The 18,401-nt window shown below is 52.7% G+C and overlaps 2 protein-coding genes across 2 annotated transcripts; one reads left to right on the top strand and one right to left on the bottom strand.

Annotated features, from left to right (window-relative positions):
* The first annotated feature begins 161 nt into the window (after positions 1-161).
* Positions 162-7,615, top strand: SYNGR4 (synaptogyrin 4). The gene is made up of 4 exons (XM_045531271.1): positions 162-394; positions 5,329-5,566; positions 6,850-6,989; positions 7,323-7,615. Exons 1-4 carry the CDS (start codon positions 302-304, stop codon positions 7,554-7,556), a joined length of 705 nt encoding a protein of 234 aa, XP_045387227.1. The 5' UTR covers positions 162-301; the 3' UTR covers positions 7,557-7,615.
* Positions 7,616-10,331: 2,716 nt separating this feature from the next.
* Positions 10,332-17,318, bottom strand: KDELR1 (KDEL endoplasmic reticulum protein retention receptor 1). Its single transcript, XM_045531270.1, has 5 exons — positions 17,014-17,318; positions 16,232-16,332; positions 15,856-16,014; positions 12,040-12,292; positions 10,332-11,082 (listed from the first exon to the last, which is right to left on the bottom strand). The coding sequence occupies exons 1-5, from the start codon at positions 17,102-17,104 to the stop codon at positions 11,048-11,050; spliced, it is 639 nt and encodes a 212-aa protein (XP_045387226.1). The 5' UTR covers positions 17,105-17,318; the 3' UTR covers positions 10,332-11,047.
* Between the last annotated feature and the right edge of the window lie 1,083 nt (positions 17,319-18,401).

The raw sequence follows: 18,401 nt of genomic DNA, 5'->3' as shown, positions 1-18,401 counted from the left end.
CTCCTGCCACCACCCCCCTCAGTCCCTTCAGCCCACACCCCGACCTCTGGACTCCTCAATAGCCCCTTACCCTGTTCCTCAACTCATGAGATTCCCCAGCACCCCCAAACCATGCTCCCCACTCCTGGGACCCCCCCAGTAACCCCTCACCCTGTGCCCCTGACTCCAGCCTCCCCAGTCTGTGTCGTCCTGCACAGCCGAGCCCAGGGTGGGCCTGGAGCCCCCAGACAGCGGTACCCAGCAGGCGGCACCCAGCACCCCTGCTCCCGCCTCACGGGGCCCCAGGAGGAGAGCAGCCACCATGCACATCCCCGAAAGCCTCCAGGACCTGGCTGACAGCGAAGCCGTGCAGTTTCTGAAGAGGCCCAAGATCATTGCACGAATCTTCGCAGGGGTGAGGCCTCCTGTTGCCCACCTGCGCCCCTGGGTGACAGGAGACAGACGTAGGGTGGGAAGGAGTGGGGGGAGGAAGGGTCAGATGGGAGATGAAGCAAAAGGAAACTAACAACAGCCACAAGTTATTAGCAGTTATTGACTCTCAGAGTAAGAAACAACCCCCCAAAGTAGGTGCTATGTGCCCCATCTTTGAAATAAGAAAGGTGAGGATCAGAGAAGTAAATTTTTTAAGTCTGTGCTGTCCAAGGGGGTAGCCACAGCCTCATGTGGCTCCCTCAATTTGCACTCATTAAAATATTCTGTTCCTCAGTCACAGTAGCCACATTTTAGATGCTCAACAGCCACATGTGGCTGGTGGCTCTCAAATGGGACAGCACAGATATGGAACATTTTCATCACGCCAGGAAGTTCTATTGGACAGCATTGGCTAATGTCACAAAGTAAGAGGCAGAGCTTAGGATTCAAACTGGGGTCTGTGAGACGGCCAGGGCCCATTCATTTTCCACCTCTCAGGTAGGTGAGGGAGGAGGAGGGGAGAAATAGGAGTCGGGGCCTCTAAGAAGAGAATATGTAATGTAGACCTAAGCTACCAGATGGTGGTCACTTTGTGCCAGGCACTGTGCCAAGGGCTTTTCATGCATTCCCAAAGAATTTGGACACCTGGGGTCAAATCCTCATTCAGCCCAGACATTGCTGTGTGACCTTGAAGTAATCACTGCTCCTCTCTGGACCTCAGTACAAGAGGGGTTAGAGCCGGGGCTATGGACTGTAACCTGTGCTGCTTCCATTGCTCCCGAATGAATTGGAAACTGAGGCCCAAGGAGAGGATGAGACTTGATCAGGGTCATAGGAGTAGGTGGAGTTCCCAGGCTCCAACTCAGGGTTTCCCCCTGGATTCCTAATCCAGTGTATCTCCTCCCTGCCCTTTCTGCAGCCTAAGGTTGGAGAGGGAGCAGATAGGCCTGGCCGAGAATCCTGGATACCCACACACTGTCCATGCAGGGTGGCATAGGCCCAGGCCACCCTGATGTGACGATCAGCAGCACCACCTTTCATTCTCAAAGTGCCCTGTTTTGTTTAATAGCTTGCATGGCCACCCTATGTCTGTGTGACCTTGAGCAAGTTACTTGATTTCTCTGAACCTCATCTGTAAAACAAGGGTCCTAATACCCTACCCATAGGAAGTATACTTGTGAAAAGGAAACAAGTTAATGCCTATGAACTGTTCAGCATGGACCTGGCAAGTAGTGATCTTTCCTTAAACAGTGATTGTTATTGGAACAAATTATTACTTGTGAGCAAGGAGAAAGATGGCTTTTGGGGGCCTAGGGTGATTGGGACTTGTGTCCATTGTCCTTCTCTCCCAGTGAAAGAGTGTAATTTCAAATACCATATCCTCATGCTAGGTCCCTTGCTGGTGTTAGCTCCTCTATTTCTCATCACAAATCTATGACATGAGTGTTATTATCCTTGTTTAACCCACGGGGAAACTGAGGCTCACAGAGGTTGAGTGACTTGCCCAAGGACATCACCCAGCTGGTGAGCAAGTCACTCTCGGATCCACCCACCCTGTGTCCAAAGCTTCAGAAGGAAGGGCCGGTGTAGAGGGAGAAGGAGGCCCAGCTGGTGTGGACTGTGCGGGGGAAGGGGGAGGAAGGGCCGCAAACACAAACCATGCCAGACGTTCTGGTCACGGACTTTGCCCGCTGTCTCCATCCTCCCTCCCTCCTGCCCTCTCCTCCTTCCCCCCTGGCCTGGCTCCTCAGGAGGGAGTCTCTGGGCAGCTGGTGCTCTTGTCCTTCTCGCTGCCGCCTGCCAGCTGGTGCCTTAACTGATGAATCTTTGCTCCTTCCCTGGGGACAGGCCAGGGAGGGCATGGAAAGAGATTGGACTCAGGCTTCAGAGGGATGGGTCCTTCTGGGCCAGCTGAGTCTCCCTCCTAGAGTCTCCAGTGTCCTGGGCTCATGCCACAGTCCAGGGTTTTCAGGGTCAGTAGACAGCCCTCCCACCTGGAAGTCAGGAGGACTGGATTCCAATCCCCCCTCCACCGCTGACTGACCTTGAGAGGACGCTTCCCCTCCCTGGGTGAGTCACGAAAATTACTGTTTTTCTGAGCACCTACTGGGACCCAGAACCCACCCCCATATTCCCCCTCTTTGTAGCATAGAAACAGACTGGGAAACTGAGGCTCCAAGAGGTGAGTGATTTGCCCAGGGCCACACAGCTGGCAGAGTCAGACGTGTCTGGCTCCTTCCACCCCACCATAATGGCTTCGATTTATCACCTGTAAAACAGAAGTGAATTAATAACCTCTACCGCGTGGGGCTGGGGCAAGATTCCAGGGAGGTAGGGCAGGTAAAATGAATATGGGCTCAAAAATGATCGATGTGTTTTCCCGTCCTCCACCTGGTTCTGCCTTAAACCAGCAGGGCAAGGCACTCCTCCGCTATGGACTCAGGTCTTCAGCTCCTAAACGGGAATCATCTGACAGCCTCCCTCCGAGGGTTGCTGTGAGGATCACATGAGACGACATGAATATCCTTGGCTAATGCGAAAGTGCAAGGCAAAGAGAGGGGCTCAGGTTGTTGCTGCTGTTGTTGTTTAGAGCAGGCAATTAAGGCAAAGGAGGGAGGAGAATGAAGGAAGCTGAGGAGTTTAGAAGCAGTCCTTTGCCTCCTCCGTCTGCACCCCGAAGGGCAGGGCGAGAGCAAAGAAGAAGCCAAAGTCATTCACTCTTTCAACACACACTTGCTGAGTCTAGTCTGGTGCTGGGTGCTGTGGATGGAGAGAAAGGTCCCACATGGAGCCTGTTTGGGAGGACCTCCACTTCCACTGAAGGGGAAATTTTCAACATTCCCTTTCCCTCGACCTATCCCTCCACCAGCCCCCATCGCCAGCGCTGCCACATCCAGTCAATCACCAAATCCTACTTTACATCCTGAATGTTACTGTATTCCCCAGAGCTCCGACCGCAGTGTTTCTCACCTGAGCCTCCCTACTAGCTTCCTCTCAGGTCTGTTGGCCTCTTGCCCGCCTCCAGTCCATCAGCCACAGGACCTCAGAGGATTTCTCTAGCCCCCAGGTCTGACCCTGACCATCTGCTACCCGGAATCCTTCCATGAATAAAATTAAACCCCTTTCCATGGCTCCCCAAGTCAGGGCCCCTGGGCCTGGTGTTCCAGGCCTCTCAGGATCTGGCTTCCGCCCACTTTTCCAGCCGCATCTCACACTGGATCCCTCAAATGAGATTTATTTCTTATCCCTGAAGAAGCCCTGCTCTGCAGTATCTGGTTTTTGCATATACTGTCTGCTCTGCCTAGAATGCCCTTCCTCCTCTCGTCTGCCTAACAACTTCTCGTTGTCCAAGGTTCAGCTCTTACCTTATTATTATCTCCTAAATCCAGCCCCACTTCAGTTCCTACTCAAACCCTCACTCTCTCCCCTACCCCAGGCCTCAGCTTCCTCCCTGGCCTCTCAGCCTCTGGACTCACCTGCTTTAACCCATCTCTACACAGAGAGTCTTTCTACATCTGCACCCAGAGCTGCTCATCCCCTGCTCACAGCCCTCCATGGCTCCCTATTGCCCTCCAGACAACATTCCTATCTCTTAGCCTTTCTCACCCTTCAACACTCCTTATAAGCATTGCCTCATCCGGAAAGCCTTCCTGGGCCAACTCCCACCCCCCATCCCTTATACACACTGGCTCCTGTGTCTGGCATACACCTCACCATGCTGCATTGTGACTATCTGGGACAAATAATTGGGACTTCAAATTTTCACCAAATTGCATTGCTAGGAACCCCTGCCTTCAAGGCGTTTGGTCCAGCATGATGTAGTACAGCAAGGGGTCAAAACAGACCCAGGCGCCAGGCTCGCCACTGACCAGCCAGTTGAGTTCAGGCAACTCCCAATCCTCTCTGTACCTCAGTTTCATTATCTAAAACTCAGGGCTGTTAGTAGCGCCTAAGTCCTAGTGTGGTAATATGGATGATCTAGGCTAGTGTTTGTAGAGTACTTCAGTGGTGTTTAATAAATAATCACACAAGACAAGCGTAGCACAGACTGTATGCACCATGCACAGATGAGAGGGATGGGGTTACTGTATCAGTGTTGTATTTGTTTTTTTTTAAAAGTCCTGAAGCAAAAAAAAAAAAAAGACAAAATATTAATATTTGTTAGTTCTGGGTAGTTGGCACTAGGTGTTTGTTACATTTCTCTCCATACTTTTCTGTATATTTGGACTATTTCACAAATTTATTATCTTTAAAAATGAGTAGGAATTGGTGAGAAGGAGAAAGAAGTCACAGGCAGAGGGAAGGGCTGGGAGGCAGAGGGAATGATCACGACAACAAACATTTATTCAGTTCTTTCTCCATCCTGGGCACCATGCCAAGCATTTTATATTGGTACCTGGGTTTGGTGGCAGGTACCAGCTTCTGCCACCAAACAAGTAAACAAGTAAATTAGTTTTAATATTTATTTTAAACAAGTAAATTAATTTTAATATTTTATTTGGTGGCAGAAGGGGAGTGTGGAGCAAGGCAGGGGTGAATGGGAGAGATGAGCAAGGAGAATGGAGACCACGCAAGGCCTCCAAAGCCAGGCCGTGGGAATGAGACTCAGTCTTGGGCACTGGGGAGCCATGGGGGGCTGAGGGCAGGGGGACAGCATGTTGAAAGAGCCCTCTGAGCCATGTAGGGGATGGACTGGAGGCAGGGAGGCTGGGAGGAGGCTGGATTGAGGGCCCGGGGGAGAGGATGAGGCCCGAGCCAGGATGGATGGAGCAGACGTAATGAGGGGCAGGAGGCTGAGGGCTCTGAGGCTGGGACAGGGAGGGAGGGGGCCAGGATGGCCCAGTGAGTGGGTGTCAGCACCAGGGAGGAGTGGCATCCGGGATACGCTGAGCTCCGCTCTGGCCCCTGGATCCACAGGTCTTCTCCCTCATCGTCTTCTCTTCCCTGCTGACTGACGGCTACCAGAACAAGACGGAGAATCCACAGCTCCACTGTGTCCTCAACAGCAACAACGTGGCCTGCAGCTTCGCGGTGGGAGCCAGCTTCCTGGCCTTCCTCAGCTGCCTGGTCTTCCTGGTCCTGGACGCCCACGAGAGCCGCATCACCAGCTCCCGCTTCAAGACGGCCTTCCAGCTCTTGGACTTCATCCTGGCGGGTGAGCCCCCACGACCTTCTGCCCAGAGCTACCCTTCCGCTTGCTCACAATCCTCCCCACTCCCCAGGGCCACCAGGACACAGCCCTTCACCACCCAGCCAGCCTCATCTCTGACGGTCCTCCCAACAGGAGGCATCTGACCACACGTGGCCCACAGCTTTTCACTGCTTGTCTGCACCTGCTGTTTCCTCCTGGGGAATTATTACTCATCCTTTAGACCCAGTGTAAGGGTCACCTCTTCTGACCCCCAGGCTAATTCTAGAAGCCTCCCTACTGCCCGGCTCTTTCCTCAGGTTTTCCTCCCTTGTTCACAGAACATTTCTTGAAAAGCCACCTGGTGGCAGGAAGTGGGGTTCAGAGGATGGAGCCAGACAGACCCGGGTTGGAAATCTCAACCCAGCACCTCCCCGCTCTGTGGGCTGTGCAACTCTCTTCCCCTCTTTGAGCTTCAGTAAAAGCTGGGATGAAAACCCTTACCTCGCAGGTGTTTTCTGAGGATGGAATGAGGTAAAGGAGGCCTGTAGTAGTGTTGACATGTGCGCTTCCCACGTGTCAGGCACAGAGTCTGTGTTCCTAGTGCCTCTTCTCATGTAGTCCTCAGAACCACCTAGGAGGTAAGTTTTGTTTGTATTCCCACTTTACAGAGGAGGAAACTGAGGCTTGAGGAAGTGATATAGTTGGGCACACAGCTGCTGAGTGGCAGGTCAAGCACTTCAAAGCAAAGTCTTACCTCCTAACCACTGCCGAACACTCTTGATAGAGCCTGGCACACAGTAAGTGCTAAATAAATGCACGTTCCTTTTCCTCAGGCCCTGGCCTCCTTCCTCTCAGTCTGGCAGATCTCAACTGTTCCCCTCCTCCTCTTCCCCACCAGGCCAGTCCCAGCCTCTCAGGGCCAAGGGCGTCCCTGCAGGTCATCGAGTCCAGCACTGCCCAGAACTTTCTGTGGGGGTAGAAACGTTCTGTCCCTGAGCAGGGGAAGCACCAGCCACCTTTGGCCACTGGGCACTTGAAATGTGACCAGTGTGACCAAGGAGCTGAATTTTTTTTTAATTCTATTTTAATAAATTGAAATTTTAATAGCCACACACGGCCAGAGGCTCCCATGCAGACAGCACAGCTCTACTCCAGTGGTTCACTTTAGGGAGGGCTTGGAGGGACTGGGGGGGAATCACTCGTGGGAGGTCACGCAGTGAGCCCCCCAGCCCTGTCCTTTCTGTGCCTCAGCGGCGCTGCCTGAGCAGCTTTCTCCTAACCCCTCTTCTCTCCTTGCCGCGCCACAGTCCTCTGGGCAATCATCTGGTTCGTGGGTTTCTGCTTCCTGGCCAACCAGTGGCAGCATTCTTCTCCCAGACAGTTCCTCCTGGGGAGCAGCAGTGCCAAGGCGGCCATCGCCTTCACTTTCTTTTCCATCCTTGTCTGGGTGAGGATGAGCCCCCTCCCCCTCCTCCTCGGGGGGGCATTTTCTGTCGGGGGTGGGGGGTGTTGGTGAAAGGGCTAAAACATTCCTGCTCTCACTTAGCTCCCTGGGACCCAGGGGTGGGGGGACTCTCCTAGGGCCTCTACTGGTCCCTTCCAGGTGCCCCTTCCTCTGAGAAGCCGCAGCCCAGCATTAGGAATGGGGCCTGGGCTAGGTGCCCCTGGGCTGTGAGCAGTCAGCATACCCTTTTTCTCCCTCCCAGGCCAGTCCCCAGCCCAGTCCCTCTCCCCGCTGCCCAGCCCAAGCCAGCCTTCAGCATGCCTTTTCTGCCCACAGATATTCCAGGCCTACTTGGCATTCCAGGACCTCCAAAATGACGCTCCAGTCCCCTACAACCACTCCCTGGATGAGGGCGGTGTGGTGCTGACCACCCTCTCCCCACCCTCTGCCTTCAGCCCTGTCAACACGCCCACCACTGGCCCCAACAGCCTGAGTTATGCCAGCTCTGCCCTCTCCCCCTATCTGACCACTCCAAAGGCCCCCCGCCTTGCTATGATGCCTGGCAACTAAGCAATCTTATCCACATCAGTAAAGAGATAATCCTCCCTCCAGAAGGGTTTCTGAAAACAGCCCTCTGTCCTTCTCATGTCTGTTCCTCTCTGGTCCCTTGACTGGCCAGGGTTGGGGAGAAACTCTATAAGGTCACCTCTGGGGTCTCCGTAGTGGGTCACATTTTCATACCACCTCCTGGACCCTTCCTCTGGTGCCACCTTGATAGCAGCAGATTGAAGGTGCTGAGAAGAAACAATTTTTTCAGGCCTGTCGTGCACTAAGTCCTGTCAAGTCATCACCTCCAGAGCCCCAACGCTGGCCATGGGAGGGAGGCACAAGGTGCCCCATCATACAGTTGAGGAACCTAAAGTTCCGAGAGAGAGAATGCTTCCACCCGTGGAGAGTGCCAAGAAGGGCCAACAAGGGCACCCAGCCCTGTCACTGAAGCCAAAGCCCGAAATCCTTCACTCCTAACAGTGACAAAACCAAACTGTGTGAGGAGGACTCGGTGGAGGAACAGGGGATGCTGAGTCCATGAACAAGATTCAGGGGAGATCCTTGTCTTCAAATATTTCCAAGACTGTCTTGGGGGAGGAAGGATTTTTATTCTAGGGGATCCCCAGTGGTAATCAGGGACTCATGCACAGGCCACAAATGCTCCTGCCTATGGGCCACCAGGATGGGCAAGGCAGGTAACCCCAGTGGGTGAAGCACCTAGTAAGGGAGTGGTGGGGCCACATCTAGGATGGGCAGCCTCCACTCAGCGTCCACTATTCACCAGTGGGGCCTGGGCTTTCTAGAGCAGCTCTGTCCCGCTGGAATCTGCTGCGAGCCCCTAGGGGAATTCAAAATAGTCTGGTAGCCACATTAAGAAAAGTAAAACAAAACAAGTAAATTAATTTTAATATTTTATTTAACCCAATATATCCAAAATATTATCATTTCAATGTGCAATCAATATAAAAATTATTAGTGAGGTACTTTACATTCTTCATACTAGGTGTTTGAAACCCATTGTGTATTTTATGCTGACAGCACACCTCAACTTGGACTCGCCATGTTCCAACGGTCACATGTAACTAAAGGCTACCATGTTGTATAGTGCAGCCCTTGATTCTGGTTTTTCGAGAACAATTTGGACATCCTTTTTTTTGGGGGGGTGGCTTTTTATGTGAAATTAGTGGGCAAAAAAATACAAAAAAAATATGTAAATGTGTAGTGCAGGCCAAACAAAACACACCTACATGGGGGCCACAGTGGCCTGCAGAGTGTTGGCTTACAAACTGGACAAAAGGACATGAGTTGTGAGGAATCAAATTTGGGTTCCATTGGTCCCTTTTTTGAGGCTTCCTGTGTGGCAGGCCCTGTACTCAGTTCGGAAAATACAAAAATAAACACGTGGTCTCCAGGGCAGCAGCATAGTGGATGGGAAGCATTATGATGTGGGAAATGGAGGATTCTGAGCTCTGGTCCTCCCCCTATCATAAGCTTGATAACCTTGGGGATGTCAATTAATTTCTGTGGGCCAGAGCTGTATTGGCTATAAAGCTAGAGAATCGGACCAGATTTAGATGGATGGTTTTCAGACTGTGTTCAAAGTGGTGCCTCGGGCTAAGCAGGCAGGGACACCACCGGCCTCCCCACAGTCAACCCCAGCAGCCCTGCTCCTGTGTTTCCCATATTAGGCTTCTGGGCAAAATGCTTCTAAATAGAAGGTCCCTTGGCTTAAAAGAGAGAAACAAAAAGTAGCTTGAAAACCACACAGCAGTGGTTAAACACATTGGCTCTGGCATCAGGAAGCCCAGGTGCAAACCCCACCTTTGCCACACGTCCCTCTAAGCCTGTTTCCTCACCCACAAAGTGCCCCCTCTTCAGGGGCTGCTGTGGGGGTCGAAAGAGCTCATCTGTGTAAGGCACAGAGCCTGGCACATATTAAGTGCTCAGGAATGCCAGCTCCCTGCCTCCTGAAGCTTCCAGAGCCATCCTATGGGATACCTGGAGGCAGTAAAGTGGAAGTTAGAAGGTCAGAGAGGACACTCAGGAAGTCTGACTAAATCAAGGGTCAAAAATCCAAAAGCTTACAAGAGCCAGGCAGGTAACATGAGTGAAGGAAATAGGCCGGGTGTGAAGCCAATCTGGAGAAAGACATGGAAAATATTGCACTTTCCTTTTAACTCCACAAACAAACAAACAAAAATAACCACACAGCGTCACCCCAGTAATAAATGATAACAACCCCGCAGCCAAGTCCCGGGCACTGTGGTGAAAAGCTTGCATCCCATCCATTCAGATGTAGCCATCTGTTGCCGTCCAGAAATGAGGACCCAGCATTGTCAGACTGATGGAGTTTTTTTTCAAGAGAAGCCAGAAATCTAGACTTTAGTGTAAAAATCTGGTTTTTAAAGGCCAGTGACCCAGTCCTTTTTTAAAAAAAAAAAAACAGAGTGGCAACAAAATGCCAAATGAGGATGGGACTGGGGCTGCCCATTTATGGCCTCTGACATACATGCTCTTGAAGGTCCTCTGCAACCCTGGGGCTCTGGAGAAGCCATCAGGCAAGTTCTGCACCCAAGTAAGAAGAATCTTCAAGATTTTCTCCAAAACTTCTTCCCCAACGGAGCCGTGAGGAATCGATGCAGCTGAAAGTCTCGAGAAACCCAGTTTCTCATCTTCCTGCTGCTCCCAGGCCTGGTCGCCTGTGGATGGTCAACAAGCAAAAGCAGAAGCAGAGACAGGGGCCAGGCACGACCCCACATATGCGGAGATCAAGGGCAAGGAGCAGCAAAAGAAAGGTAGCATTTTTCTCTGTTTATTTCAAGAGAACAAAGAATCAACCATCAATTCTGTACAAAAACATGGCATTAGAGCTGCAGTGACTCTCCGGCCAGCCCCCCCTTCCCATGCCCAAGCCCCCCTAATTTGCCAAAAAACTAGAACAAGACCCAAAAACCCAAACTCTGGGGAAAAAATTGTTATGAAAAAATCAAGAGAGACCTTCCTGGGCCTCCCTTCCTCCCTATCCCCAACCTAGAAATTTGGTGGGGGGCTGGGGGACTGTGCTCACGGCCATGGAGGTGGGGCAGGTGGGTGTCAGCAGATTTAGTGTTTGGCAACCAATAGGGCTGGAGGTGGGGTCCGGAAGGGAGCCGAGGGGCTTGGGGAAGGGAAAAGATCTCTCACCCTGCCCCAGCCCACAGGACACTCAAAAATAGTTTATAAAAATTGGGGCCAGAAAGTAGAAGAGAAAAGAGTCATCAGAGTCAAAAACTAAATAGTGGAAAGATTTTTTTTTCTTCTCTAAAAGGCAAAAGACTACAAACAGCCCAGGTCCTGAGCTCCCCAAGGCTTGAGTCCTCCACTGCCTTCCTGAAACCCAACAGGAGGCGGGATGGGGAGCAGGAAGAGGTTGGTTCTTTAAAAATTCACCCATGGATGGGTAAGGTCTTCGTCATCAGTCGCCTTCCTCTGCCTCCCGCCACTGCCGAGGAGAGGGACGGCGAGGACCGGGGCTATGCTGGCAAACTCAACTTCTTCCCCTTCAGGACTGTGAAGAGAGAAAGTGGGTGGGCATTACCATCAGGGCCCCCGACGAAGCGGGCAGCCTCCCCACCCAGAGGAGGTCCTGCATGCCAGGCCAGGCAGACAGGCAAGGAGGGACAGCCCCCCAGGACTCTGGGTCATGAACTGGGGAATCCGCCTGAATCACTGAAGGGGCAGGGCTGGGGGATGCTGGTCTGGTCCTAGGTGCTGAGCGAAGGAGGCCAAGAGCAGCCCCATTTCTCCCAGGGCTGCTGTTCTACCCTTGGAGAACTCTCTGGTTGGAGGCCTTGATCTCTGAGGGAGGTGGGGTCAGAGGGTCTGGCAGGCCTGGCAAAGTGAGACCACCCCCTCCCGCCCTCCGAGCCTCAGCCTTTACTGCCCCTCTCTCCTTCACACAACTGAATCCTGGGTTTTTAGGTCTCTGCCTAAACATCACCTCCTCAAAGGGCCTTCCCCTGACCCCCATATAAAGTAGCCCCCCCCTCCACAGTTACTTATGAACACATCGCTGGTTTATTTCTTGCATAGCCCTTCTTACTACTGACAGTTCTCTTTCTTTGCTTGTTCATTCACCATCTCCCCTCTAGAACAGGGCCTCCTCCACCTTTTCTCCTCCTGCTGTATCCCCAGAGCCTAGCACCTGGCCAGGGACACAGAAAGTGCTCAATACATTTGTTGAATGAATAAATGAATGAGTGAATCTCGGTGGACCCGAGTCCCTGCCCCATCTGGTCTCCACTCAAAGCAACATGGGGGCTGAGGACAAAAACTCCTTGGTCCTTAGGGAGGCAGAGACTAATGGTCTGAATTCCTAGGAGAGACGTGGGGCCCCAGAAGCCAGGAGAGGAAGCCCTCCCTCCCTTGAGTGACACAGGGGTGAGGAGATGGACCCCAGACCCCAGGGAGGCAGGAGCTGTGCAAAGAGCAGGCTCCCTTGCAGCCAGCCCTGAATCCTGGCTACCTTTGGTGATGTAGAGGTAGAAGAAATCGCAGTAGAGGACTGTCTGGACCAGGCCCGCCACGATGGCGATGAGGTCGAAGAAGCCCTCGAAGTGGTAGCGCCAGATCCAGTTGAAGAGATAGAGTGTACGGTAGACGCCCAGCGCAAACAAGTAGTGGCTGGTGATGGTCTCTGCCTCCCCAGTCTTGCTCACCATGAATAGCTGTGGCAAGATGGCCACCGACTCTAGGTAGATGGAGAAGGTCCAGAGGATCTGCGGAGGGGCCAGGGAGGGGAACAGAGGACAGAGTGAGGCAGGAGAGGACAAGGCGTGAGAGAAGGCAGGGGATGGGATGACAGTTACAGGCACAATGAAGTCAGAGAGAGGAGGGACACAACCCAGGTACTTACCACATGACAGACACTGTTCTACCAGTGTTATTCGTGTCTCCATTTTAACCCTCACCATGGTCCCATGCGCGAGATCCCATTATTAGCAACCCCATTCTATGGATGAGAAAACTGAGGCCAGAGGAGTTAAGATACTTGCCCAAGACCATGTAGCTAGTAAGCAGCAGCGTAGGTATCTGAACCAAGGGCTCATAGTCAGTGCTCATAAACACTTTCCAATTTCGCCTCTCTACAAAGCAGACCTGGCTGGAATCCTGGCTCAGAGATTTCCCTTCTATGAGACCTTGGGCAAGATAAACAGATTCCCCAAGTCTCCACTTCCTTATCTCTACAATGGGGATGATTTTCCCACTCTTGTAGGGACACCATTTAATGTGTAATCTTTGGAGACATAAATCAAATCATGTCACTCCCTGGCTTAAAATCCTCCAGTGACTTCTTCCTACTGCAAGTAGAATAAAACCCAAACTCCTGACCTTGCCCTCCCCAGTCCAACCTCATCCCCTACACACTCCGCTTACTCCCTGGGCTGCAGCCACAAAGGCCCTTTATCTGGTCCTCCAACACGCCATGCTTCCTCCTGCCTCAGGGCCTTTGCACTTGCTGTTCCTGAAGCAGGGAAAGCTCTTCCCCTAGACTGTCACACATCTGTCTCCTCCAAATCCTCCCAGCCTCAGCTCGTCAGTCACCTCCTGAGAGAGACCTTCCCTGACCATCCTTTCCCCAGGACTGTCACATCACCCCATCTTATCCCTTTCTTGGCCGCTATCACCAGAATGTGAGCTTCATGAGGCCTGGGATCCTATACCTTGTTCACCCCGTGGCCCCAGCACCTAGCCCAATTCCTGAATGAATGAGTGAGCGAGTGAAGCACAGGCCACCGTTTAGGCAGCAGTGATAACCATCACTGGTGAGCAGAACATGGCATCACAGGAGGGGGAACAAGAGACTGCAGACATCTGCCAGCCTCCCTTCAGTCCCAGAGATGAAAGGTCAGTTGCGTTTTACATCCTCTATTTCGTGATGTCTGAATTTTTAAAGAAGAATATTTTCCTTCTATGATTAAAACATAATTTTTAGCAAGCACCAAGTAATAGCATAAGCTTTGGAAGCAGGCAGGACTGGGTTCAAATCCTATGAACTCTCCTTTCTGAGCCTCACCTTAGTCCTCCAAGAAACAGGAATGAGGATGCCTGTTTCCCAGGGTGGCCGAGAGATCAGATGGGATGATAATGTGTTTAGAATGGCCCGCTCAGGGCTGGGCAATTAGTCAGTGCCGATACTTTGCACAAGTCACTGCCCCCTCTAAATGAGGGAACCGCAAAGGCTGAAGTCAAGAGGCCTGGGTTCTGGCCCAGCCCCTCTGCCTCCCCCAGCCTCAGGCGATCTCCCCATCTGCAAAATGGGTTCAGTCATCCCTACTCAGCAGGGCAGTTATGAGTAGGCCAAGGGCTTGGGTAAATGCTCCAAGTAAGGTGGCAACAATGATATATTTGCAAAGTCCAGGGCCTGGAGCCAAGTCCAGGGTTCTCGCCACAGCATGATACAGCCTCCTGACATTTCTGGGGACTCATGGGCCAAAGTCACCCTCAGTCGGATTTGTCTAGCCTGCACAGGACTTTTAGAAATATATTTTGAATCTGTGGCCAAAATTTTAAAGTGAGATATCTTGCCTGAAAACTCTTGAATTATGGCTTCTGTTGAAAACATCAGCACGTCTGGCCACCCAGGGATAGCTTCCTATAAGGCAGGAGTAGTGTAGGCCTAAGTGAGAAAAGGTTATCCAGAATTTATGATTCCTGCCAAGCCTCAGGAGGCATGAGGTCACAAACTTAGCATGGGTCCTCCCAAAATTCCTCCCAGGAGTTTGTACGGGTCTCATCATAACACCATTGAATGAAAATCATGACAGCTGACATTTACAAGTAAAAGTATCAGGCATAGTACTAAATACTTCCGTCACTGAACAAACATTGACGCAGCACTTCCTACCTTGATATAATTTTGATTTGTCCCTTCCTAATCTCATGTTGAAATTTGATCTCCAATGTTGGAGGTGGGGTCGAGTGGAAGGTGTTTGGGTCATGGGGACAAATCTCTCATGAATGGCTTAGTGCCTTCCACCTCTCCTACTTCACGAAAGAGCTGATTGTTTAAAGGAGCCTGGTTCTACTTCCTCCCTCTCTTGCTCCCTCTCTCACCATGTGACATGCCTGCTCCCTCTTTGCCTAAGGAGTAGAGGCTTCCTGAGGTCCTCACCAGAAACAGATACCAGCACCATGCTTCTCGTACAGCCTGCAGAACAGTGAGCCAAATACACCTCTTTTTTTTTTTTTTGAGACAGTCTTGCTTTGTTGCCCGGCCTAGAGTGAGCACCGTGGCGTCAGCCTAGCTCACAGCAACCTCAAACTCCTGGGCTTAAGCGATCCTCCTGCCTCAGCCTCCCAAGTAGCTGGGACTACAGGCATGTGCCACCACGCCCGGCTAATTTTTTCTATATATATTTTAGTTGGCCAGATAATTTCTTTCTATTTTTAGTAGAGACGGGGTCTCGCTCTTGCTCAGGCTGGTCTCAAACTCCTGACCTCGAGCGATCCACCCGCCTCGGCCTCCCAGAGTGTTAGGATTACAGGCGTGAACCACCGCGCCCGGCCCACCTCTTCGTTATAAATTACCCAGCTTTTATAACAATATGAAATGGACTAACACAGACCTTGTGCCAGACACTGTGCTTGACAGATATCAGCCCCTCATTAGAACCCTATGAATTAGGAACTGATTATCCCCCTTTTACTGAAGAGGAAACTGAGGCACAGAGAAGTTACATGACTTGCCCAAAGTTCCATATCTGCCAAGTGGTAGAGGCAGGTTTCAAATCCCTGTGCTCTGATTCTGGAGTCTATGTGTGTTTAACCACCAAGCGATGTTGCAAAATCTCAGTAAATCCTCACAATGACTTAATCACAACTTTACAAATGGGGAAACTGAGGCACAGAAAGGTCAAGTCACATGCCCAAGATCATGCTAATAGAAAGTAGCAGATCTAGAATTCAAATCCAAACAGCCTGGCTCTAGAGCCCTGTTTCCAATTCCTGAGCTATTCAGTCTGGTACTTAGTAGGTTGATGACCTTGGACTAGTCATTTAGACTCCCTAAGCCTCAGTTTCCTCATCTATAAAATGGCGCTGCTATGAAAAGTAATGAATTAATGTATGTGAAATGCTTAGAGCAGCATCGGTCACACAGTGACTGTGCTGCCATTGTGTTAACATCATTTGACCCCAGAGCCCATACACTGAACTTGTTTGTCCTAAAATAAGGCACCCTGAGCACAACCCACAGAAGGAAGCCTCCATGAGGTCTGCTGTCATAGCCTCTCTGCCATACCCCATCCAACCAGCAAAGGAGTCCCAGCAAGGGGCCTACCTCTAGAGGGGTGAAGTCATGGTTGACCAAGAACGCCAGGACAGCCGTGGGAATGACGAGGAACTCTACTCTGAATGTGTCATGATTCCCATCGTAAGTGGCTTTGAACTTGCTGTAAATCATCCAGACTGTAGTAAAGGAGCAGGCTATGTAGACCACCTGAGGAGGAGGATGAGAAGAGGGCACCTCAGCTCACAGGGCAGATCCTGTAACCCCCAACAGGCTCAGACCCAGGAGTCTGAAAGCCCAACCCCCTCCTCCCTCAGACACAGGAGTCCAGGCCCCCAGCCCCTCTTCCCTCAAACCTGGGAGTCTGGGACCTACACCTGGCTCCCCTGCCCCAGGGCAGCCCAGAGAGGTGGAGTAGAGCCTTTACCTTCATACAAGTGTTGTACAGTGAGATGTAGTTGGTGAAGAGGTCCAGATATCGGGCAGTGAACACCACAGCAAACAGCACCTGGCTCTTCCCTGAAATCCCTGTGGTCCAGAGAGGGAGAGAGGGAGAGGGCTAGGGTGCGTTGCACGGGCAATAAACTAAGGCACAGTGCCTGGGACCAGCCTGGAGGCGGCTCTGGAGTGCAGCTGTCCCTAGAGGCCTCCCCACCCCGCCTGCCGGCCTGAGCAGGGCACTTTCCCACAGCCCACAGCCAGGGGGCAGCCCAGGCCCCCGAAGCTACTCCAGCCCGAGGCTCTGTCCCAGGCTAGGCCTCGCGGCCACCTCTGTCCCCCTCAGGGTTCTCCCCTAGTCCAGACCCAAGGTGGGACCTAGGGAGGACCCAACCGGACCTCAGCCCCTGGGGATCCATTCGCCTCCCTCACACTCCCTTCCTGGACGCCACGGTCCACGTCACCAACTCCCAGCCACCTCCCGCCTGCCATGGCTCCCAGTTCTCAGTCCCTGAACCCTCGGGCTGCCAAGATTGGGGCTATGGGTGGCTGAATTGGGGGCCTTGGGCCACCCTCACTAAACTGTATGCAGCCCTCCAATCTGGGGAAGGGAGCTGACCTCCTGGCGACCCAGGACCTGGAAGAAAGATCCCCCGCAAGCGGCGGGGGGAGGGACCTGTCCCCCTAGTGTCCCCAGAACCTTTCCCGAGTCCTGGGACGCCCCCCGCCCAAGCAGTCTCTCCCCTTCTCCCGCCCAGGTGGGCCTCTCACCGGCACACGAACGAGACTTCCAGATTTTGAGCAGTAGCAAGATGATGGCTAGGAGGTGGGAGAGGTCTCCCAGGAATCGGAAGAGATTCATGGCTGGGGGCCTCTGGCAGGGCTGAACGGGAGGGAGGCAGGCTGGCGGGGTTCTGCCCCCGAAAGCTGCTATTCTGGCCGGGCGGCTGGGCTCGGGGGGCGAGACAGGGACCCTCGGGTGGGCTCCGCTCCAGGGAGGGGGGGTTTGGGAGGGGGAGCCGAGGCCCGAGCTGGTGGCCGCGCTGGAGCGGGGAAAAGGGAGGAGGGCGGGAGGAGGAGGAGTCCGGGCGGGGAGGCCCCGCCCCCGAGGGCGGGTCCCGGATCTCCGGCGCCCCCTATCGCCCACCTCATGCCTTGCAGAAGCGACGCTGAATGCATCCCCAAGGCTGCCTCTTGATAACTTGCAGGGTCATTGGGTTCTGAAAGTCCCAAATCGGGTACCTGCTCCCCCAGGCAGCCTGTGTCTCTGTAAGGGACCCAGTCCAGCCGCTCAGCCTCTGCCCTTGACAGGCCTTTGGAAGGCTGGCCTCTGAGATTTAAAAATCCTGGCCAGGCCAGCCGCGGTGGCTCACGCCTGTAATTCTAGCACTTTGAGAGGCCGAGGCGGGAGGATCGCTTGAGCTCAGGAGTCCCAGACCAGCCTGAGAAGGAGTGAGACCCCGTCGCTACTAAAAATAGAAAAATTACCCCTGCGTGGTGGTGCGCACCTATAGTTCCAACTACTGAAGAGGCTGAGGCAGGAGGATAGTTTGAGCCCAGGAGTTTGAGGTTTCAGTGAGCTATGATGATGCCACTGCACTCTAGCCTGAGCGACAGAGTGAGACTCTGTCTCAAAAAAAATAATAATAATAATTAAAATCCTGGACAGGGACCCAGAGGCTAGTCTGCCAGCTTCTACTCCTCTCAGGGGCCTCCAGCTCCAATCCACCCAAAAGACAAGAAAGCAGCCCCCAGCACCTCCACCTCCTCTAGACCCCTGGCCCCAGCCCCTTCTCCCTCAGACCCAGGAGTCCAGGATCCCAGCCCCCTCCCCTCTCAAGACCCCCTTCCTTGGACCTTACAGTCCCATCCTACCCATCTTCTACCCCAAGCATCCTAACCTCAGGAATCTAGATCCACAATCCCTTCCATCGTCCTCTAAGACCAGAGCCTTCACCTCTGCCCTCCCAGACCTTGGGGGTGAAGGAAGCAGGAATCTCACCTAGTAGGCTCAAGGCAAAAAATTGAACCCAAACTACCTCAGAGAAGCCCATGGCCCTGGCTTCAGCCCCTGCTCCAGAACTTCAGAAATTTTCCTACACACACACACACACACACACACACACACACACACACACTCTCTCCCAGCCTTCACTCTC

The sequence above is a fragment of the Lemur catta genome, chromosome 19 (genome assembly GCF_020740605.2).
Source record: "Lemur catta isolate mLemCat1 chromosome 19, mLemCat1.pri, whole genome shotgun sequence".
Classification (NCBI taxonomy): domain Eukaryota; kingdom Metazoa; phylum Chordata; class Mammalia; order Primates; family Lemuridae; genus Lemur; species Lemur catta.
This window is presented reverse-complemented; position numbering and strand designations above follow the sequence as displayed.